The sequence below is a fragment of the Cryptotermes secundus genome, unplaced genomic scaffold (assembly GCF_002891405.2).
Source record: "Cryptotermes secundus unplaced genomic scaffold, Csec_1.0 scaffold47, whole genome shotgun sequence".
NCBI lineage: Eukaryota > Metazoa > Arthropoda > Insecta > Blattodea > Kalotermitidae > Cryptotermes > Cryptotermes secundus.
This window is the reverse complement of record NW_019721002.1, coordinates 2,657,036-2,681,947: the sequence shown is the minus strand read 5'-3', so window position 1 is coordinate 2,681,947 and position 24,912 is coordinate 2,657,036. Positions and strand designations below refer to the sequence as shown.

The following is a 24,912-nucleotide window of genomic DNA, read 5'->3' as shown; positions in this document are numbered from 1 at the left end:
CACATTGCGACTGACGGTCAGTCAGGAAGTCTTGGTGTTGAGCCCAATCTGGGGCTCATGACCAGATATTAATTATTACCGTTTGACAGTTACGGTCTTGTTTCTGTGGAACGCCCTCTCCAATGAGAGGATGGGTATGTCTTTTGTAATATGCTGCTGGTCCTTGCCAGCACAGTCTTTCTAGGGTCCGAGTCCCTTGGAACTCGCGACCATATTTTGCTGTCTTAGATTTGAGACTTCCCTTTTCGTCGGCTCCTACGTCTTGCAAGGTCACGGTAGACAGAGTCACATTGCGACTGACGGTCAGTCAGTCTATCTGTCTTGGTGTCGAGACCCAGCTGGGGCTCATGGGTTATTTAACGTCAAAACATATCTCCCAGAACCTTTGCTAGTACCTCCATACGAACCTCGTCTTACTCAAAACTCGGTGTTTCAAATGGCTTATATAACTGGAATCATGTCATCGTTTGGTTTTCAGTGTGGGTAAAATTTGAAAATGTTTCTATGGTATGGAATATTTGCACAAGGTAGTGGTGGTGGAATGCGGATTTGGACAGTAGCCAATTTTAAAATACACCGCACATCACTCGAAACCCTCGAAACTTCAAAACGTGAGATTAGCACAATGACCAACTTGCCTACTTTGAGAAGAGAGAGCACGTCGCATGAGGTCTGTTGGTAGGCCTGAAAGCTAAATCTGCACAAAAGGCGGAGATAAGAAACAGAAAATAAAATGTTAGGTTTTAGAATAGGGCCCTCAAGGCAAGAAAACCACATACATACTTTACACCACAACTTACAAACCTCTACAACTTCCTTCCCTCATTGTACCAAAATACGCCAACCCGTAATCGATTGCTTCGTATGTCTGACACTAGATGGTATCTAAAGTGATTCGTCTGCCACATCAGCAACACCAGCTAGAGCTCAGGTGATCTGTGGCTGAATGAAACTAATATTCTTTTCTTCATCGGCTGTGTTATAAATCTTACGTTAAACTACAGAGTGCCTTACAGAGTTCTTTTCTGGCCGTACAAAATTCTTTGCCTACCTAAACGGGAAGGAAGACGTGACCGAGATCACGTGACGTTACGGTCACTTTTAGCACACTGCATGGCTGTAGCAGCAGAATGAGTACACGACAGACGAAAGTGAACCAAGGCATTGTAAAGCAGGTAGGTGGGACAAAAGGCGTTTGTTCCGTACGGTATGTTTGGAAGTCATTCGTCAATGTATGTAAAGAATTTAGTTGGTTGTATTATTGATTAATCATTTTATGAAGCCGTCGTTTGCCCTGTTGGCAGCAGATACTTGAAAGCATGGGCCATTTCACATATGGGCATCAGTTACGTATTACAGACAAGCGTAGTGTAATGAGTATTTCCTTCGTAGGTCCTTTCAGGGGATTCTGTCATTATCAGAGGGCAACCAAAAGGAGGTCCTCCACCAGAGAAGACACTTAGCCTCTCCAATATCATTGCACCAAAGTTGGGTCGACGTGCCGTCAACAAGTAAATTGTTTAATATTATCGGATATTAGTTATTTTTTAATATGAGTGTTTGAATCTTAAGTACTTGCTCAAATAATGATTGTTTTGACAGTGCGGAAGGGACAAAAGATGAACCATATGCATGGGAAGCACGAGAGTACTTACGCAAGAAACTGGTTGGTGAAGAGGTTTTGTTTACTTTGGAAAAACCTCCTAATACATCACGAGAATATGGCTGCATCTATCTTGGCAAGGGTAATTAGATACAGTTGATAGTACTGCATAATTTGTTTCCAAATAAAGCAAGTAAATGATGTTGAAGCTGACAGTTCTTAAATTTTCTGTAGACATTGCTACTGGAGAAAATGTGACGGAGTCCTTAGTGTCAGAAGGCCTAGTCAGTGTTCGCCATCAGGGAGTACGTCAAGGACCCGAGCAACAGCGTCTTATTGAGTTGGAAGAGGCAGCAAAAGCTGCTGGTAAGGGTAAATGGGCTGTTAGAGGAAGCCAGGTAATTGAACTTAACATGAAAGGTTCAGTTTTATAGTGTTTGTTTTGACTTGGTTATGGAATATATTCTGATAACTAGAAAAATTCTTCTAGAGACAACATGGCAGCTGTTCTGTTGTTGTGTAAAGTGAAAATTGTGTTTGTACCCGAATCTCTGTGTATCCTTTGTGGTGGAAATGCATAATCTTAAAAGGATAAAGGTTCAGAATTGGATGTTCTCTCACATAATGTTACTGCAGTTCTGTTTTGCCTATAAATATTACTCCATGTTTAAAGAAAAGATGAAAATGGAGTACGTTAATGTGTCTGCACCAAGCCAAAGGAAACTAAACATATGTTAATGTTATTAGTCATATGTTATTTGTATAATGCTTCCAGATGTCCAGATGTAGTCAGTGTTGTCCTTTGTGACATTTCCAACATAGGGATGTAGAATACATTTTTGAGGTGGGGGCACCCATAGGACGTACTTTGTTTCCCCCATTGCTAGTGTGGTTATGAGAATGGTAGTCAGCAGAAGGGACCAGCAGCTTAACATAGGTTCCAAACCTTGGGGGTGGATTGAGGGGGGGGGATTCAGAATTTCACCCGTTCAGGAAAAGAACTGCACACATCTAACTGGGTGTCAGACTTGGAACTTGCTGAATTAGAGTCTAGGGCCTTATCCAAGAACACCAAGTAAGGGGACCACACCCAGTTGTACTTTAACCATTTAAAACCGAGTGGTTACTAAGTGTACAGCCTGAGATTCTGAATTCTTCCCATAAAGTGTATTTGTATGTTTTTTATGATTCTTACAGTAAACAGCATTAACTGGTTGGTCTTTGTAATGGAGGCAGAATGTTGTCGCATATATTAGTGACTGTAGCGTCCAGACTGGCTCTGGGGTCCACCCAACCTCCTATACAATGGGCACCAGGGGCTCTTTTGCCGAGGTCAAGAAAATTTGTATCTATACATCCACTTCCCCATACGCCTTCATGGCGTAGTGCTTAATTAGTTAAGCACAGGGACATCTTTACCTATGTGATTGACTAGATGGGGTTTGGATTGGTAACTGGATTTATTGAACTTTTAAAACTCATAACTACAACTAAGGATTATGGTTTTGCTGTTCTGCACGCTTTATAAATCACTATAGGACACACTAGGTCTTACTAGCTGTTACCTGGTAGCAGTTTGCAACAGTGGACATTCCCTCACTCTGGGTCCCCAAACTGTCCCTGGCCTCAGCTACCAGCTTCTCACAGCAACAGCTCAGAATGACTGAACCCCAGTGGTTATCTGACCAACATATTAATTCCTCTATTGACTGACTGGCTCTTCTGACCATCTTGCTTATAACATCTCGACACAGACTGCACAGAAAACACTGTTCCTCTGTTACTATGCTATTCTTGTGTTCGTGTATGTTGGAGTTCCCATGGGATTGCTATTTAGCCATTGCCTAGCGACGGCCATTGTTTGCAGAGCCATTACTTAGCAGCTGATGTTGTATAGTTGCTTCTTTTGCTGTCTAGCAATGGGGTCTACATGCCACAGCATTTCAGCGTGGCCAACAGTGGCAAGCATGCACACAACAAGACTGACATCAGTTTGATATATGCATGTGTGTGGTTTTGTGTACCTGCAGGATTTTGCCACAATTGACCACACTTTAATATTGTTTGTGTATGAATACATTAAAACAGTAGTTTTATTCACTGTTCCTGTTTCACTTTGTGTCTGCTTGTCTCTCCGTAAGTACAACTTTCCTCTACCTTGGAAACATATCCCTATTTTGCTGTCATGCAACCTGGGCAGCGTCAAGATTACTTCTTGCTGTATATATATATATATATATATATGAAGAGCTTAGTGCTGTAATGTCTTGTTGTAGGTAAAACATTCTGACATTTAAGACTGGAAATGCATGATTGGAACAGATTTTGTCTATATGCATTTTTCAGTATTTTGTGAAAGAACTAAGGTCTCCTGTGGTCCCAGATATATGGGACACTGTGTATTGATGGGAGTCTACATTTGTACTTGTTTTAAACAGAGCTTACATACAAGTCTCACAGTGGGAGTAAGGGAGGGGGTGGAGTGTGGTGCTGTGCAATATATATTGGGCCATATGATCTTCCTACCCCATGAACCCTGAAAATGGTCACATTAACACACTCGGAAACAGAGCACTTTTAGCATATGATGCAGTAAAACCCTGAGTGTGACATATTATCATGTAATTAGGCTGGGCCTGCACCTAAAAATAAAATGTGAGGCTGTATTCTTTAAGGGATGCATCCTGTTGTGTGTTAGTACTATATACAAGTTTTATTTTTCCTTTCAAACACACGATATACCAGACAACTTGCTCACATTTCACTGTGCATAACTGAGTTTATTGGTTGTACAGTGTCGCAGCATGTTTTGGCTCATTGAGCCATCATCAGGTCATACATTAATAAACCTTATACTATTGAATTATGCCTCTTAATTGGATCCATATATCTTACTAATCGTGTGTTATAACAAACTGAAAAATATAGCGTGCTTCTTTCCTCTTCGTTAATCACCTATATATGCATAGTTAAGTGTTTGTGTTTTATACTGCTTTAAAAATGTATTATACAAGTATTTAGAAGTTACTGGAGTGTCAAAATATTAAAAATGTATATTAAGATACAGTAATAGGTTGAAATGTTATTAGAATATAAAACCCATGGAAAAGCTGTATTCTAAATATTCTTAGTGGTTGATTCCCTTGTAATTTAAATATGTTTTATATTTTAAGACTCCCAGTAAGTTTTAAATACTTGTTTAATACATTTTCAAAGCAGTATAAAAACACAACCACTTAAACAGTGCATAATAAACTCTGTGGCTTTTAGTCTGAAAGTGAACTATACCGACTGAGCAACCGCCACTTGTTGGCGAAGTTGGTGCGAATCTGTGCATATATGTAGGTGATTAATGAAGGGGAAAGAAGCACACTATTTTTCGGTTTATTGTAACACACAGTGATTGGTATAATATATAGATCCATATAAGAGGCATAATTCAATAGTATAAGGTTTATTAATGTATGACCTGATGATGGCCCCATGAGCCGAAACATGTTGCGACACTGTATAACACTCACAACGGAATGGTCTGATCCGACATGTTGAAACCTGCCATGATTTTTTTTTCGCTGCAAGAGTACGCTCAACAAAATCCACTGTCAAAATTTCAGCTGCTAATACACACTGCAAGTATTTTTTAAAAATTGCCGAAGTTATTCATTTTTTTCTGTACGTGGAACCACTTGTACCAGAGGTTTGTACAACCCCAGCCTAGGCTGTGAGTCAGCCATGTTGCGTACTGCTCTGCTAGGGGTGGACGTTTCTCCAAGGGCCTGGCAGGCTACAATATTGGCCATGTTCAGCAATTTTTAAAAAACACTACCAGTGCGTATTAGCAGCTAAAATGTTGACAGTGGATTTTGTTGTGTGTACTCTTGCAGTGAAAAAAAAAATCAGGCAGGTTTCGCCATGTCGGGTCAGACCATTCCCTTGTCAGTTATGCACAGTGAAATGTGAGTGAGTTGTTTGGTATATTTTTGTGTTTGACAGGAAAAATAAAACTCGTATATAGTGAGGCTGTATGTCTATCTGTTCATATACCATTTCATTCAGCCCAGAAACGTTTAATTCAGCCATACAGTTCCCATTCAGAGCTCATTCATAAAGAGTTGAATTTTCTGTCTCTTTATTTTCTGTTTTCTAGTTGGTTGGGGGACTACTGTATAATTTCCTGGGACTCTGTAATTCCACTTTGTTATGTAATGAATTACAAACTCTTATTGAATTTTGTCTTACTCTGTCAATACTTCGGAACTTCGCAGAACTGTATTGTGCTTAGTTGTTACATAAGTTATGCGTGGGCCTGGAAGTTCTAGTTCAGTTCTTTTGAAGTTATTCCATCAAATATGAATAGTGTTTGATACTCAATATTAACTTCCATAGTCTGGGAAAAATATCTCGGTACTAGAGGGTTGGAGGCCATGCTTTAGTTTGAGTGTTGAGCTAACCTTATCATTACTGATAAAAGCAGTGCTTGGTCAGCTGTATCATGCACACATGCTCTTGCAATAATGCAACACATGTCTGATGAAAGTTAATATATGGCAGTAATTTTTGAGTAATTTTTTATGATTGAAAATTCAGCACAAAAGTGTTACATTTTCGTTGCTTATCATTTAATTTATTTGTGAATTAGCCAACATTTCTGCACATTGATAATGTGGAACATTTTGCTGATAACATGATTTATTAATTTTTACATAGCAGGAAGTTAACTTTTTGTGTCTGAGCTGCTTTTGCTTGCATATTATATCTGGTTCAGAATTCCTTTATTTGTGCTTGCTATACCCAGAACAAGGCCAGTATTATATACCTTGATCAAACAGCCAAAGGCTGTCGTCACGTATAGAAATACAAGTTTACCATAATGATCTTAGAGTTGAAAATTGTTTTTGAATAAAATTACTGCATTCTAAATCTAATGTGTGTGAGTTAGAGTACCATATATATCTAGCTGCAATGTGTCTCAGTTGCAAGGCAAACCTGTTCACAGTGATAAACTCTGAAGGTAAAGAATTGTTATCTCTTGTCAAGATAAAACTCTCAGGTACAGTACTGTAGCACAAACAAAATTTTGCCTGCGATCTCTTCATAATAGTTTTGGGCCCACAGAATTCTCTGTGTATCTAGTAATTGTTCTTTTCCTTTCTTCCATTGCTGCACACTGACTGCAGAAATAACTTATTTCCTGATTTCCACATGGTTGTTGGTCACTCTGACTTACCTTGTACTCATTGAATTAAACTTGACTTTTTGGGGAATCAAAGAATTGGAAAGTAATAGTGAATGCTGGAATGACATTGTAGCCATGTCCGCATCCATGGCATCAAAGTCATTCTCAGAACTTTGTACAGGATTTCATAGTTTTTGTCTGTCAACATTTAACTATATGATTTCAGTCCATCCCTGTTTGGTGTACTTCTTACCACTTCAGGATTTCCTTCAGTTTACAAGTAATGTTCAGAACCAGTGTATTTCCAGAGATTCCATGAATGAGGATTTTGATAAATCTGAGAATGTACATTTGTTAATATTTTCGCATTCTTAATTTGTCTAGATTATGGTATAAAGTTAGAAAGTTGCCACTACTCATAATAGAGGGAATGCTCTTGTGAACAAGGCAATGAACCTGCAGTTCCATAAATAGGAATTTTATGAGTAGCTTAACTTCTGAAGGAGTTAGTTAGTAAAACACTTTTGGTGGTGGTGGTAGCAACAGTGGTAGGGGTAGTGGTGGTGGTGGTGGTAGTAGTAGTAGTAGTAGTAGTAGTAGTAGTAGTACTAGCAGCAGCAGCAGCACCGGAAGTAATGGCAGGCCTACTTGAGTAAGAACTCTCAGGATTGTTCATGCCTGTCAGTCAGGGTGTGAGAAGTTGTGTCATGTCTTCTGTTCCATAGCAGCTGGAAGTTTGTTTGCCATATAGTGAAGTCATTGTAGACCAGAGGTAATGTTGTTGAATACCTAGTCATTTACTTTAAAAATGTTTATTTTTCTTTAGGAGCATGTACGAGATATCATATGGTCAATAGACAATCCACGCAACTTTGTGGACAAGTGTGGTGGGAAACCTATAAAGGCTGTTATCGAAAGTGTGCGAGATGGTTCCACTGTAAGGGCATTCTTGTTGCCAGACTTTTATTACATCACACTTATGATCTCTGGAATTAGAGTAAGTATTATGGTTGATTGTTGTCACAACCTGGAATTTGTTGACTTTGTGCAAAAGTAACCTATCTTTATTCTCCAGTGCCCTGGATTCAAACTTGATAATGATGGTAAACCAGACCCATCTGCAAAGGTGCCTTATGCTGAAGAAGCCAAGTTTTTTGTGGAGTCTCGGCTGCTGCAGAGAGATGTTGAGATTATTTTGGAGTCTGTTAGTAACAACAACTTTGTTGGGAGTATCCTTCACCCAGTAAGTTTAACTATTTCATGATTATCAGTTTATTGAATTACATATAAAGCATGAGCTGTCACTTGAGGCAATGAATGTTGATGGGAATTTTTAGTGAAAGCATAGGGGCCAAACAAAATGCCATTCTAAAATATTAAATTCACAACATTTAGGAGCATTTTAATAAATACCATAATATTGTCAGCATCTTACACATTCACAGTTTTGTTGTTGTCCTTTCTTATTGCTGTTAATATCCTGTAGGTTGATTTCAAAATTATGTGATAGGATCATACGTGAAGTAAAAGGAAAAAGGGTGTTCTGATTAATGGAGGAGGAGGAGGGAGCTGTAGATATTGTAACAGATTTGATCAATGTGTTGCTTGGCAACAGCTCTGTAAACATGGTCCAACATGCAACAACAGAGAAAGACATGTTTTCCATGTCCACAGTCATGTCACACAGCACTGGACAGAGATCATGTAATATGGTTTCTGCAGATCTGACCAACGTGCCAGTAGACTGGCTGGATAGCGATCACGTGATATGTGTTTACTGTAGGTCCACGTCTGTTCCGCGGTTCTATAAGTAAAGGTGACAATTCGTTCAGAGCAGTTATGAGTTACGAGTGAGTTGTAGCGGCAGGAGCATGCAAACAGGATAACAGTAAGCAGGAGGAGTACAGAAGAGTACAAGAAGTCAGCATGTGAAGATTTAATATGTGATTTGAAGACTTTTATAGTTCCTGTTTTTTAATTGTGTTACCAGGAGATGATGTGTGTGTGTACAGCGGTGAATTAGGAAGTGTAGAGATAGTGATAGTGTTAAAATTATGCGTAATTACTGGTGGTGTGTATCAGCAGTAAGGATGGAATGGATTTGATTGATCTGGCTCAGGATAGGGACCAGTGGAGACCTCTTGTGAGCACAGTAATGAACCTTTGGGTTCCATAAAATGCTGGGAAGTTCTTGAGTAGCTGCACAGTTGGTGGCTTCTCAAGAAGGGCTTAGCTCCATGAATGAGTGTATCAGGACTATATAAACCCGTTCATCGAATCCAGAACCCACGTTATTAGTCACTAATACACGTGACAGTGGTTATGATGTAGCAGGTGTTGACATCCTTTGTCCCTGGATGATAATAGTGAAGAGAATGTGCAGCAGTTTGGAGCTTGTGTTGATAATGCTGATTCACTGTTTTGCAGAGAGGTAATATTGCAGAAGCCTTGTTGAAGGAGGGGTTTGCACAATGTGTTGACTGGTCAATGGCATTCATGAAGAGTGGCTCTGACAAACTTCGAGCAGCTGAAAAGTTAGCGAAGGAGGGCAAAATTAGAAAATGGAAAGACTACCAAGCAACTGGCCCGCAGGTTTGAATGACTTCATTTGCATAAAAAGTATTCTAATATATATAACATTTTCTGTTCCATGCTTGATTGTAGGACTAGTTATTTAAGCACTAAAGTATTATTATTTTTCGAAGTGTTGTCAGTTTAGATGCTTGTGTTTCCTTACATATATGTGTGCCCATTATTGCAAAATTATGGATATCTATACTTCGTTTGGTATGTTAAATATTGTCTTTCCCAAAATATTTTCTTGTTCCAGATTTCAGGAATGGAGAAAGAATATACAGCCACAGTCACTGAAGTTGTGAATGGAGATGCCCTGATGGTTAAGACTGCAGATGGAACAGTCAAGAAGATCTTCCTAGCAAGTATCCGGCCTCCAAGAGAACAGAGGTCAGTGCTTACATAGACTGAGGGTGTTTGAGAACAGGGTGCTTAGGAGAATATTTGGACTGAAGAGAGATGAAGTGACAGGAGGTTGGAGAAAACTGCATAATGAGGAGCTTCATAACTTGTACCCTTCTCCAAGTATAATTAGAATCATCAAGTCAAGGAGGATGAGGTGGGCAGGGCATGTAGCACGAATGGGGGAGACGAGGAATGCATATAGGATATTGGTGGGAAAGCCAGAAGGAAAGAGACCACTGGCGTAGGTGGGTGAACAATATTAAAATGGATCTTAAGAGAGATAGGATGGGATGCCGTGGATTGGGTTGGTCTGGCTTAGGATAGGGACCAATTGAGGGCTCTTGTGAGCATGGTAATGAACCTTTATGTTCCATAAAATGCTGGGAAATTCTTGAGTAGCTGCAGAATTGGCCGCTCCTGAAGAAGGTCTCAGCTCCATGAGTAAGTAAGTAAGAATGCAATTAGTATATTTCCAGGCCTGGCTGTAATTTTATCTTTGGAAATACATTTTAGCAGGACAACAGAGGAGAAGCCTAATGAGCCTCCACCTCCACGATCAAAGGGTTTCCGTCCTCTGTATGACATTCCATGGATGTTTGAAGCCCGTGAGTTTCTGCGTAAAAAGCTGATTGGCAAGAAGGTGAATGTTGTTGTTGATTACATTCAAACTGCGAAGGACAACTTCCCTGAGAAAGTTTGCTGTACAGTTACTATTGGTGGAGTGTGAGTATTATCTGTTAAACATAGTCTTAATTGACATTAAGACTGTGTTCTGGGATGTGATGCCATGCAGTCTGGTAAATGGGTAGCATTGTTTTGGGGTGGAAGGTGGAGACAGTGTGTTCATCCAAAGTAAGAGGTAACAATCTGCCAGACAAGACTGTATCACATCCCAGAAGAACTGTCTTAATATTCATCGCTGTGAGAATCCAAAATCTCATGCACTAAATTGACATATCTTGTTATGAACAGAAGCTAAAATGAAACCTCTCACATATGTACTTGTGACTGTCGAATAATGTAAATTCAGTGAATTTGAATACACACACCAATCAAATTAATGTCCGTTAGAAGCTTGAAACTTCTCCTGCAATGGTAGCAATACCAAGAGCTTAGTTTCTGCTGTCTTTGTGTTCAGTCATTCATTTTTGGTAGCATATCAATAGCAAAAACATACAACATGAAATATCTGTCTTATTAATCGTGTATTGCTGTGCTATTTAGCGTTTTTTCCTAATGTTACAATATGGGTATTACTAGCACAAACACAGACAATGGAATCACAGAGTGTGTTTGCAATATTTATTGATTTTTCATTTCCATTTGAATCAGTTAATCTTCGTTGTGAAGGGACATGCCCAGCTGGCCGAGCGTTGCATTTTGCATTACAAATACCATTAATCATGAGGGAAAACATGGCTGTCAGCTCTGTAGTATTTAGGGATTTAAAATCTGTATTCAGGATGACAGAACATTTACCCCCAAATTAAATGGCTGCCAACCCTGATTGTATCATGAAATTTAAAATCCCAGTTCCCAGATGATAAGTATTAACACTGTAACAATCAAGTTCCTTCCGTCAAATGTGACACTTTTTTTGAGTTTTCCACCTCGTCACCACCTGCCTTACATGTTTCGGCTCACCACGGAGCCATCATCAGAGGCATTTATAGTAGAAAAAGAAATCACCAACACACAAAACTTCACTTTGTCAAAAATAGCCACGTTCCAGTTAATTAAAATAATTACAAATATTTAAAATTAGCCAGAGTGTCGGTTCACTAAAAGTTTTTCACACACCACAGTAGCTCTTTTATTTGATTCGTCGTTAATTCTGTAAAATCATGTTTCGTTATTTGAAGTAAGAATTCTTAAAATCCCTAGAATTCTTTCCGGCTTGGCCCAATTTTTGCTTTTTGCATCACAGCACACAGACAAGCAACATCAACTACCGACAGACAACACACGCCAACAACATCCCGAAGCAAAAATTGGGCCAAGCCGGAAAGAATTCTAGGGATTTTAAGAATTCTTACTTCAAATAACGAAACATGATTTTACAGAATTAACGACGAATCAAATAAAAGAGCTACTGTGGTGTGTGAAAAACTTTTAGTGAACCGACACTCTGGCTAATTTTAAATATTTGTAATTATTTTAATTAACTGGAACGTGGCTATTTTTGACAAAGTGAAGTTTTGTGTGTTGGTGATTTCTTTTTCTACTATAAATGCCTCTGATGATGGCTCCGTGGTGAGCCGAAACATGTAAGGCAGGTGGTGACGAGGTGGAAAACTCAAAAAAAGTGTCACATTTGACGGAAGGAACTTGATTGTTAATTTGTTAGTGTGACGGACCAGAATGAAAGACCTTAAAAATTAACACTGTCCTTAATGGAGGTGCACTGGGATAGTTGACAACTTTCTTCCCCTTCAACCCCCTTTAGAATTAAAAATCAGCTGTTTGAAATTAGTTTGCTAGCTGCTGGCAGAAATGGCAGAGGTGTTTATATATCCTGCAGTATATATCACAAAATGTTAAAAGGTAAAGCTATGCCTGTAACAGGCTGTGAAGGCCCATATGGTTGTGAGACATCAAGGCTCCCACATTTTCTCCAGACAGTCAGCTCACAGATGGTGGTCAAGTTGTCAGCCTTATGCGCTGGCTGCCCTTTACTCATTTTTCTTCGAGGCTGAATCGACCCTAGGGTCATTGTGCAGCTGGAAGGATCAAGTAAATTGAAAAAATCCACCTCATTGGGACTTGAATCTGCAACCTTCTTACGTGTAGCATAGTGACTCAACCAACCCTGCTAATGCTACAGGTGCCATTATAAATAAATGTAACCTAGGGAGAGTGTAACAGAAAACTCCTTTTTCCTATGATATTTTGAACGTACTTTAAGTTTGTCCTGAAGCACATATGTTTTGTGATATTACAGTAATGTAGCAGAAGCGATGGTAAGCAAAGGCTTTGCTACAGTGCTCAGATATCGTCAGGATGATGATCAGAGATCATCTCACTATGATGAACTTCTAGCTGCTGAAATGAAAGCTACCAAATCTGGAGCTGGGGTCCATGCAAGGAAGGATATTCCTAACCATCGTGTTCTTGATGTAACAGGGGTAAGAAACATTAATTGTAAATTTGATGATGGAGAAGTTACTGCCCCCAGTTCATTGCAATGCAGATACAATGCCATTGTATTTGTTTGTGCAGGACCTGACCAAAGCAAAGCAGAACCTGCCATCTCTTCAGCGAGCTGCTCGAACTGAAGCTGTAGTAGAATTTGTTGCAAGTGGCTCTAGACTAAGACTTTATATTGTCAAGGGAAACTCCTGCCTTGTTACATTCCTGCTAGCGGGCATCAGTTGCCCCCGAGGCTCCCGGCCAGGCATTGGAGGAGCAGGGCCAGTAGATGGGGAACCCTTTGGAGAGGAAGCACTGCAGTTCACCAAGGACAAGTGTCTGCAGCGTGACGTTGAAGTCCAAGTAAAATCGATGGATAAGGCTGGAAACTTCATTGGTTGGTTGTGGGTTGATGGCCATAATTTGTCTGTTGCTCTGGTTGAGGCTGGACTGGCATCCGTACATTTCACAGCTGAACACTCTGAACATTACAGAGCACTCAAGGCTGCTGAAGACACTGCAAAGGCTGCCAGACTGAAGGTCAGTAAACAGAACTGTTCTCTGAGATTTAATATATGTGAAGTGTAACTGAGAGAGGGAGAATTTAATGCTGTAATGACCCAAGGGGAAAAAAAGCTGGGTGCTTCATTGTGACATTGCTTGTCAAGGCATGCAGTGTTGTTGCGTCCATCAATTCACTGATGTTGGATCCCATACTCTTTCACTTATTTATATTCCCTGGGCCTGAGGAAGTGGACTGTTGCTGAGCTTCTTCATAATGGCACAGATCCATGTGCTGCATTGTCCTTATCATTGCAGTATTCTGGGATGTGATGACATGTAGTCTGGTAGGTAGGTGCCAACACTTCAGTTGAACATGCTGCCTCTGTCATCAGGATAAAAGAACATGGGAGTGGCAGGCTTATTTAAAACTGGTACCTTTGTACCAGAGTACATGATGTCCATTCCAGAAGACAGTAACCTTCATAGGCAAAGTCAAATTCACGCTGCCATGAGGATCTAAAATCTCACATGCTAAAATATATTTTGTATAGGTGTGGAAGGATTATGTAGAAGAAAATGAAGAGGAAAAGAAAATTGAGGAGGATCATGTCACAGAACGCAAGATAGAGTACCAGAAGGTGTACGTGACTGAGGTCACACCGGAGCTCCATTTTTATGCACAACTGGTGGAACATGGTCCCAAGCTTGAGCAGTTGGTGGCAAAAATAAGACAGGAATTCACTGCAAATCCACCTTTGGCCGGTGCATACACCCCTAAGCGAAGTGAAATATGTGCAACCAAGTTTTCATTTGATGGGCAATGGTATCGTGCTCGTGTGGAGAAGATATCTGGCTCTAAGGTCAGTGTATTCTACATTGACTATGGGAATCGAGAGACTGTGGATGTTTCGCAGTGTGCTGCTCTACCATCCAGTTTTGCGACAGACAAGCCGTATGCACATGAGTTTGCACTGGCTTGCGTTCAGTTGCCGAATGATGTAGGTACCATGTGACATAATGCAGGTGAAACTGAAAGTACTTACATGAGAAATATATCAGGACTAAACAGTGTTTCTCTTTCAGGAAGATTATAAAGAAGAGGCAATCCAAGCTCTAAAGAGTGCGCTGAATCCAAGTCTGAATTTGAACGTAGAATACAGGCAGGGAAATGTTTCATATGCTACATTAGTTGACATCACCAATAACGATGAGGACATTGCCAAAAAACTGATTCATGAAGGACTTCTTATGTGTGAGAACCGCAAAGAAAAAAGACTGCAGAAACTGGTAAGGAGGTCCCTGTTCAGTTGACCATAACTGTGTTACCTTGGAAACAAAATTGATTGCTGCTTAGTAGATCATTGCTAAATGCCAAAGTACAGTGAGATCCATTTGACCAGTAAGGTCAGTTTAAAAAACTGACAGTTCACTTGTGGGCCTCTAGTGTGTACTGTTATTTTCCTGAAGATACTGCCATAGCAAGTTTATTTAGGTCGCACCATAGCTCAAGTGGTTAGTCATTGGCTTCCCACCGCGGCGGCCCGGGTTCGATCCCGGGTCTGGTGAAGTGGGATTTGTGGTGGACAAAGTGGTGCTGGGGCAGGTTTTCTCTGAGTAGTTCAGTTTCCCCTGCCAATATTCATTCCAGCAATTGCTCCACAATCATCATCAGCTATCTGAGGCTGGTACAATAGGCCAGAAGTGGCCGCAGTACAAGGGACTTGGTCCCACCCCCACTAGGAATAAAAAAAAAGTTTATTTAGGGTGGTCTCCACAAATTACTGAAATTTAATCAGGATTGTTAGAGCAGTTTTGTATTTGGGGCTCATCCAAAGGGCCTGTATTTTTGGAGCTAGAATTTTCATGTGTACTGGGCATCAACCTAGAAGAAATAAACTCTTGAATATTTAATATGAACAAATTCCATCCAGCCCTTGAGACCTCTAGCAAGGTGTACATTTGTACATACCTACATATGCATGTGTGCACACATGGGCATGCTGGAAACTACTTTTTCTTATTGAAGGGGCCCAAAATATGCATATCTGTAAAAACCCTGAGCAGGATATTCTTTACCATCACAGTACTTTCTCATATATACTACATATATACCATCATAAAAAAACGTGTGTGTGTGTGTGTGTGTGTATATATATGTATATATATATGAAAAGATTAAGAGTACAGTTGGGGTGGGGACCCGAGCTCTCTGATTACTAGCCCCTAGACAGCAGAGGCTTGAGCTGTTCTCTGCAGACTATTGGAAGTGGAGTCTGGTTAAAATAAAATGTAAATGAAAAATAAACATGTATATATTTAGTATAGTAACTGTAGCCCTGATGTTTATTTTTCCATCTCTCTGGAATAGTGAACAGATAACTGTGGTTGAAAGTATTTTTATATATTGGGGTGATGTGAGCACTTCACGCTTCCCATGTCTTGTTCAGTGCTGTGAGCAGAACATTTGCAGCTGCTTCTATTTCGAGTCACACAACAACTTCCATGTCAAACATCGCATTGTTTGTATTCATATTGCAGATGGTGGAATACAGAGCAGCGCAAGAAGCTGCGAAGAGGAGACATGTGAACATGTGGATGTATGGCGATATCACAGAAGATGATGCCGAGGAGTTTGGTCTGGGACGCTAGAAGCACGCGTGCTCCAGGGTAAACTTATCCAATATTGATATATTCTATTTCATTGTACAACACTCCAAATTTGCCATGAAATTATGGAAGTATTCCAGAGCTTAATTTAACATTATGGAGCCATCTGTGGAGAAGGTTAAAGACACTGTGGAACATTTCGAGTGGAATTCTCATTCATTGTTCTTCAGTTTAAGGATTTTCCTTGTTTAACATTTAATTTTAACATTGGCAATGTTAGATTATTTAAGATCTCTCATAGTCCAATGTGTGATTCCATTGCTCATGAGAGACTTTAGTGGGGATATTACTGTATGTAATTTTGTGGCAAATTTGATGTCCTGCCATGCAATGAGATAGATCTGCCATACACAGGCACAGCAGTGGGAGAGCACCTAGAGAAGTCATGCATTTCCCCTCAGCAGCATCAGATCAACCAGCTGAATGGCTATGATCATTGCAGAATGTGTAGCTGGATTCAAGTTATGCATTTGAATGGTCATAGCATGACAAACCTTCCTACAAAAAGTAATATACATATACACAATGAAAACAATGCTGAAATGACTGTGGTATCCTAGCCCCATGGTTCTTTATGGCCATAAATCGTAAAGTTAAGATACTACTGTATGCACAGTGCTACAGATGTATAGAACTGTTACTTGTAAAGAAAGGTGCTATACTTGGCACACCCAGTTCAAAATGAATACAAATATTAAAGCATAAAAATCATGTGAATGGAAGCACATAAAATATTTAAGAGAACATGTTGAAGAATTGTTTCCAGTTTGAGGAGGCATGTAGTACCAATCATGTGGTTTGCATTGATTTTGCAGATATTGTGCTGTAAATATTGAGAATGGTGAGATTGTGATCTTGTGGGATGTAATGCCGTGTAGTCTGGTAGATTCATACCAGTGTTTGCGTGGAAGCTGCTGTCTACAAGTTCAGTGCTGGTCATTTGGTAGCTTTCTACCAGACTACACCACATCACTTCCCAGAGGACAACAATCTTTATATTCACTGCCGTGAGAACCTCAGATCTCATTAACAAAGGTGTTCACCAGACTCTCAGACTGTTACAAAAGCCAAGTGACACAGGATGCTTCTATGTGGCAGCTTCTTGGGCACTGGGCTTCTGATCATTATTCATGTGTTATGGCTGAACTTGTACATTTGATGTTGCAACAGTCACTGGAAACAAAAAATATTTGATGGACGCAGAACACCTGACTCCATTTAAGTAATATATATATCCGCAATCATGAAATTAATAGTCGGCAGGGATAACACGAGTCGTTAAGACCGTGACTGATAGTTATTGTGCAGTTTTATTTTTATTATTATTATTATTATTATTATAAATAACTTATGTTTCTAATTTTGTAAGGTGAAACATCAGTGTGATTTTTTTTTAAGGTTTATGTTCAGTTGCAGATAATATCTTGAGGGGTTAACATGAAATGGTGGATGTGGGACTGTGTTATTATGATTACAAATAAAATTGTTGAATTAAATTCTTTTTAATTCTGAACATCAGTGTGAAATATCCCACTATCCTGTGTTTATGCATAGCCATTTTCTATTCACTTTTTTCTTCTGGGTAAAACCAAAACTTTTTCTACAGGATCTCTTTTTCTGCTTCAAATTTCATTTCTTAGTCAAGCAGACAACAGAGATTTCATAGTAGGGTGCTTCCTACCTGTAATATGGAACCAATTTTTTCCTGTTACACACATATCAGATTTATCAGTTTTGGTATTATAATTTGTCCTTGACACGTTTCTTTTGTGAATTGTTTATTATGTTGCCCTTTATTGAGTCACTGTAAAGGAACTCTCACAGGGAAGACAGCAGCAGCAACAACATGAACTTAATCCCTCCCACTTGCCACTATTTTCTTTTTGAGGATTCCAATCAAGAGAATCAAACTACTAAAAACACTCTTCTATGGAAGCAGCAGGCTTCCCTGAACCAAAGTACGCAGCATCCTACCCCCAAAGAATATAAACTTAATATTCACCACTATAAGAGCCTTGAATCTCAGAACATCTTAAAATGTTAATTATACATTGCAATTAAAGTGGCAAACCTAAGAAGTTTTCAGTGCAGAACTTCATCAAAATGTGTTCAAGGAAATGTTCCAGCATTGAATTGTGTAGTTTATGTACCTCTTATGCTATTGGAGGAAACAGAATGTAAAACGACTCAATAACTGGACTGAACTAGCTAAATTTTAGATCCAAAGGCATGCTTCTGTTCTTAGAGTACATCAGCTGTTTACAGACTTAAAGGAAGCCCATTTCAGTTAGGAGGGAATTATTATGCAATATTATCATTTAAATTTGGTAAAATTAATTCTAAAGAATATCAGGCCAGACAGCCTAATCCATCAAGACAGAAGTTTGGTATACCCACAAAACTAATTAGGTTAATTCTGATGTGCTTTGCTGAAAGCTTTGGTAAAGTTTATGTAGGTAAAAATTTGCTTGTTTCATACTCAGAATGGTTTGAAACAAGGAGATGCTTTAATGCTGTGCATTCCAACTTTTATTTGCAGTATGTTATTAGGAAGTTCAGAAAACTAGAAGGGATTTAAACTGAATGGGACATATAAGGTATTGTTCCTGCTGATGTTAATTTTTGGGGGGATAACATAAGCACCATAAAGAGAGACCACCCATATTAAACAATATGCAATATGGAAATTATGCAAAGAAATTTGGTCTCTCATATTAAAGGAAGAACATAAATTGCCATTTAAGAACTGTGCTGAGGAGCATGTTTGGACTTGGAAGTTAAGTAGGCTGAAGAAAGTCACATAAAGAGGACCTTCATAAATGAAAAATGAAGGGAATAAGATGTGCAGATCATGAAGCATGCATGGGGAGGCAGGAAATACATGGTTTTGGTGGGGAAGCCTGAAGGAAAAAGAACTTAGGTGTAGATGGTAGGATAAAATTAACATAGATCTTAAAGGAACAGGAGAGGAGGATGTTGACTGGATTCATCTGGCTTAGGTGGCAGTGGTGGCCATTTTTGAATTATGTAATCAACTTTCAAATTTCTTAAAATTCCATGGAGTTTTATTTTTGAATCTTAGTTTTGAATCCTGTATTTGATGAAGGATGTGTAGGTTATCTATGCATGTATTCATTTGTAATGTGATTTTGAGCATTTGCCTTGTACTGTTCAGTTATACATTAAAATCCTTCAATTTAAATAATTTTAGTCTGCTCTGTTGGCAGTGCCATAATTCAGGCAATTAGTTAGTGCCTTAGGTTTAATCCTGGGTCAGGTCATGTAGGATTTGTGGTGGACAGATTAAGTATGTACTTTGGTTTCCTATTGCCATATCTTATTCCAATTCCTCTGCATTTAATCATCTTATCATCAGCACTGTATGGTCTCAATACTGACAGCATTATTGTTAACAAAAATGGCGTTTGCTCTGTTGATCTGTACAATTAGGAATTGTGATATTGTAAACAATTATTAATAATAACCATGGCCATATAGATCTGTTCAGTTCTGTAGTTAATAAGACAAAGTCGAACAATGATTCCATTTAATTCCACTCTTTTTCAATTAAATTTATTTTTGTTCATCAGATCAACATTTGGCGATAGCACCTCCAGATATAGAACACCTCAAAGCCCAGGTTACAATAAAATTAATCCAGAGCCAACTGTTTGAATACTGCATGGTAGTAAGCCCATTATGTTTAAGTGTTCCATGTGAGTGTGTGAGATAATTACCAGTTATTAACAGTATACTCCCAGATTTAAGTTAAGATCTATATTAAGAATCGCGGGGTTACCGTTATTATAGAATGAGATGTTTATAAGAGAAGGCCGGATGGGCATTGCCTAGGCCTCATTGTATTTACGATATTTTTTCTACAATAAAAAAGTAGATATAGTTGTACCACACTAGGCTGCTTCACATCACAGAAGATTGTAATTTTAAGTATTTCCGAACAACCGCTACCACTACAGTATTCGCCAAGAATATCCAGTGGGTAGATGCGGACAGATTACTGAACACTGGAACGACTAGCAGCCCGCAGAATTCGTTTCCATATATGCACATACAATTAACTCTCCAGTCCTCTTCGATTTGACGGATTTGACCGATTTGGATTTGACGCCGTGATTGGTGCCAACATTTCGGAGTTTCTTCCAAAACGTTGGTATCGTTGGTACCCATTTGATCAACAACATGGCGGCACGCCGCAGGTGGTTGTAATTTAGGTACAGACCATTGTGAGATTGTGAGAACCACAAATCTCACGTGTATATACTTAGTGATTGATGCGTAGAAGGGTTTTGAGCCTTTTAGTGTAAACTGTAAACTGGCCCTTAAAAACCCGATTCGAGGTAACTGGTTCTGCCGATAAGCAATGTGTGTAAGTGATTCTGTTCTTCAGAATAGTCGCAGTAGGCGAAGACTGCGATTGTTGATGGAATAAGAGTCATGCGTGTTGTTGACAGAATAGAACAAAAGGAAATCGATTAATTTGCATTCGCCCGTGTGACATACAGTTCGGTATGAGTTGAATTTTCCGTATTTAGCACGCTAGCAATGAGGAACTAATTAAGATACACAAGTCACATAACGAAGGATGTGTAAGATGAAGGATGTGAATAAAAATTGAACAGAAGCAGTAAAAAAATCTGCCATTATATTGTAACGTGCTGAAGAACGCATTATTCCAAACAGCCGTTGCTAGACAACGGATCAACGGAATAATAAGTGTAAATGAATGAGTTCAATAAATAATCGTTTAATCCGAAGGCTACGTGAATTTATTTGTCGCTGTGCATACCCAACACGCGACAATATTTTATTATACCGTATTTAAAAGATTGTTCAATGTAAATACGATTGCCAAACTTTAAAAATGCCATTAAATCTGTTTGGTAAGAAAAGCATTAAAGGTGTTGACAAGTCGCGTTTGGAACACAAATTGTATCTGGTAAGTAAAGATAGATCAGTAACATTTTGTTTTGTTGCGATACATCAAAACAAAAATTCTGTGGGATTTTGGATAACAAATACTTTCATTTACAGGCCCGAGAAAACCCAGAACCAGTATTTGATTTGTCCGATTGCAGTTTGAAAACCGTTCCATCAGGAATATATTCATTATGCAAGGTGTTCAGAAAGGAAGCTCTGTATCTTCAGGTAATCATGTTTTTAAACCTGAAATATTTTTGAAGGAATTTGAGGTATAGCGTACATTGGTTTATATTATACTTCCATAACAGGAAGCAACAAGTAGAAATAAAGTCATCATACTCAAATTATAAATTTTTCTATTGTTTGCATCCTGTTATGTAGCATCAGAGGGGTATTAATATGACTCACTACACTTAACCACTGATATTATGACATAAATAAACATACATATTGAATATTCATAAAATAATTTTATAACCAATAATGTACAGTGAAAAGAAAACATACTCGTAAAAGAATAGCAAACTCCACCAAATCTACGCATTCAGTATATACTGTATATCTAATTACTATAAACCTACAAACCCACTTCTATTCAACACCTACAATACATAAAGCTACAACCAAATGCTCACCACTCTTCTCTTAGAAGACATAAAAACATCAGGGAAAACATGACTAAACATATTAGCAGATCATCCCAACTATATTTTATTCTATTGTATTCTGTCAATTTTATTGACATCACGCCACATGTTTCTTGAAGACATACAAACATTGGGGAAACATGACAAAATATATTACACAGTCATCCCAATTATATTCTATTTTGTTCTGTCAATTTTATTAAACTATTTAAATGGTATTTAACATTTTAGTTCTCAACTTTTAACCTTATCATATTATAAAAAAGTCAAACATTCACACCCAAAATATAGGAATTTAATATTTAATTCATGATTATAAAAAGATTAAACAGTTCTGTCCAGTCTCACTGGCTGGAACTGTTTTATCTTTTTATAATATTGTTAGTGTGATGGACCAGAATGAAACAGATCAAATTAATTCATGATGTTTACTAATATGGAGCCATATTCGTCCATTATTTCATTGATGATGGTTATGTACTTATTGCAAGCACCTGAGTATGATCACATTGACCAAAACATGTAGTAGCGTAGAAAAAAAAAAGCAGTATTAACATATTAATATTAGAGTTATTTACTTGTAAAGTGTTGTATTGGTGGCCACATGAATACACCACCTCAAATTACAAAAACCTGCTCATACTGGAGATATGGACATGTTCAGTGTTCTATCGCTGTTTACTTTTGTGGTGTGTTTGGCCACTTGTTGGGTTGATGCTGACCGCAGCTGCCTTCTGGTGAAGGGTAAAAGTGGATGTAGCTGCTCACTGGTGAATCACCTGCTAGCAATTCTGTAGAAGTCTGTGATGATGTTGCCTCACCTTGATAGTTGTTTTTACGCCACCCCAGTCAGGGAACATGAGGCTATCACCAGGGCCTTTAAGTGGGCCTTGGCTTCAACAAAGACGGTCAACAAAACCGCAACAACTTTATAACACACACACACTTTATTTAACAAATTGTATCTACATGTTGGTTACACTTGAATGTAGGACAATGTACAGACCTGTGTTCCTTTGTGTGAAGATGGAACGTGTACGAACACGTCTTCACCACTTGGGAACTAGTTAGCGTCTCTTCTGGACAAAGAGCTTTACGTGTCGACACCTCAGCATTGGTATGATGTCATATTACAATTTCAGCAAGCTGATTGGCTGTTGGTGGGAAGTACCGCTGTAAATCCCCTACATACCTACCTACACCTTGGGCTTACATCACCCATCATAAGACAAAGAAATAACTAAATCACGAGTTTCGTGAGGGTCACAAGGCAGTGAGTCATCCCCTTTCAATACATAGTTCTCAACAATTTATAGTGCATAGTAATGTACGCAGTTGACCCAAACTTGTAATTTAAGTTTTGTTAAAATACTAAAGTTACATAAAAATGAAGGTATGCATAAATTAGGCGAAATATATTACAGTCAACTCTCGATTATCCGGGGGCGGATTAACCTTTTTGCGGCTTAACCGGGGCTACTGAGGCTGTTTTGAGGCTTATATGTTGTTTAATATTCATTCACTTTTGTTTCACATGGTCAGTTGTAACACGATTTTCGCACTAGTGTGAACCGAGCTCTGCATTCTTTGGTCCCGTTATGCTAACACAATGTTCTAGGGTATGGGTGAAAGAATGCAAGGATTTGTGGAAAGTTTCAAGGACAGATACATCGCCCCAGTTAGTTTCTTTGTATTGATCTTCAAGTGCGTTAGCAAAATGTCAGGGTGTAATAGGAAGCGTGTTGTGTTAAATATTCAACAGAAAAAGGAAAATGCCGCGAAAAAGTAAACGACAATATTAAATTCTTTTAAGTGTTAAGTGTGAATATTCGTAAAAAGTGTTGGATGTTGTTGAAGACTGTGATTGAAATAACTAATTCATACTTCAGTGTAACATAAAAAAAGTATTACATAGGCCATGAGATGACATAAAAATGAGGTTGAATAAATTTAAATACAGGTAGGCCTGTAGTATTATGAAGGTACAGTATTACAGTACTACTTTTAATAAAATTTGTCTTAACCGGGTTTTCGATTAATCGTGATTTCCATCCCCACCATTATCCCGGATAATCGAGAGTTGACTGTACTAAAAAGGAGTAATCGGTTACAGTTCATTAGATCATCCTCTGCTTTTTCCATATATATATATATCAGATTTGCTGACAAGCGGTGGTTGCTCAGTCAGTATAGTTCACTTGTGGACTAAAATTACGGAGTTTGTTTCTTCATACATATGTCAGCAGTCTGCCTGAAACAGATAACTTGCAATCTAACCCATACTCTTTCCTGATAATACTAGAAATGCTATTTCATATCTGAAAATTGACTCCTGTACTTTCAAAATTACATGAATGATGTGTTCTCTGGCTTGAACAAATGGTAAAGCCAATAAACTTAAATTAAATTGTAACAGGATAAGTATCATTAAATTCTGCACTGAAACAAACTTGTTCTGCTCTAAATGTAGTGTATGATTATAAAACAGTTGCAGAAGTGGAAGCAGCTATATTTCTTGGACTTCAAATTGGAGAACCCATGTACTACTTCTCAACCAAGTTCAGTATGCTTCGCTTATAATGACAGTCACATGCATCATGAAATTAGAAACTTTACAGTTATTTCACTTGCTTATTTCCATTCCATAATGTCATATGAAATAATTTTATGGGGATGGTTAACAGACAGCAAAAAAGTATCTTATGTCCATAATAAAGTCTGTTTAACCCGTTGCCGTGGTTCGACGTGTATGTTTCGTCAGGGATTTAAATCGTCTGGGGGGTTCGACGTGTATGTTTCGTCCAGCTGCACACCTACGTTATAACGCCCATAATAATTGATGGTTTTGCTGTAGATTGTTAGATTTTTCGCTGGCCTGTTGTCAGTAGAACAGAGTATAAATAAGACACGACTTTATCTGCGCCAAGTCATCGTTACATATGCCTGTCTTGCAGCAAAGTTCCTGTTGCTCTTGGGAGAGGTTTCTCCATTCTCCTGTCATGAAAGGCCTGTTTTGTTTCTTATGAACTTATAAACAGAAGAGATGTGATATGTGCTTGTGTTTATAATATCATATTGCCCTGAGCTGGCGACACTAACACACTCAATTGGAATTCTTAGAAGAGGGATGTCCAAAACTTTATTGTTGCACGATCGATTGATTTCGCACAGTATATAGCACCCAGTTCTTAGAAAAACGTCACGAATTAAGGCAGAACACTGTGGTCACCCCCTGAGACGATACGGATGTGTGTGGGGGAGGGAAA

The 24,912-nt window shown here is 38.7% G+C and overlaps 2 protein-coding genes across 5 annotated transcripts in view; both read left to right on the top strand.

The window, feature by feature from the left end:
• The first annotated feature begins 793 nt into the window (after positions 1 to 793).
• Positions 794 to 17,554, top strand: LOC111873945 (staphylococcal nuclease domain-containing protein 1). Of its 2 annotated transcripts, none has more exons than XM_023869063.2 (14): positions 794 to 1,175; positions 1,393 to 1,511; positions 1,603 to 1,745; positions 1,838 to 2,001; positions 7,606 to 7,776; positions 7,855 to 8,022; positions 9,207 to 9,371; positions 9,610 to 9,743; positions 10,275 to 10,481; positions 12,700 to 12,883; positions 12,978 to 13,427; positions 13,943 to 14,389; positions 14,475 to 14,678; positions 15,930 to 17,554. In XM_023869063.2, the coding sequence occupies exons 1-14, from the start codon at positions 1,131 to 1,133 to the stop codon at positions 16,038 to 16,040; spliced, it is 2,712 nt and encodes a 903-aa protein (XP_023724831.1). In that variant the 5' UTR covers positions 794 to 1,130; the 3' UTR covers positions 16,041 to 17,554. The 2 variants fall into 2 exon arrangements, with proteins under 2 accessions (XP_023724831.1, XP_023724823.1); XM_023869055.2 differs by having other exon boundaries at positions 796 to 1,175; positions 10,272 to 10,481.
• Positions 17,555 to 20,242: 2,688 nt separating this feature from the next.
• The window catches only part of LOC111873896 (E3 ubiquitin-protein ligase LRSAM1), a 27,022-nt gene continuing 22,352 nt past the window's right edge, over positions 20,243 to 24,912 (top strand). For all 3 annotated transcript variants that reach the window (XM_023868978.2, XM_023868986.2, XM_023868969.2), the window contains exons 1-2: positions 20,243 to 21,015; positions 21,111 to 21,224. In XM_023868978.2, coding sequence (XP_023724746.1) covers positions 20,941 to 21,015; positions 21,111 to 21,224 — 189 coding nt within the window. In that variant the 5' untranslated portion in view covers positions 20,243 to 20,940. The remainder of the gene's footprint in view (positions 21,016 to 21,110; positions 21,225 to 24,912) is intronic.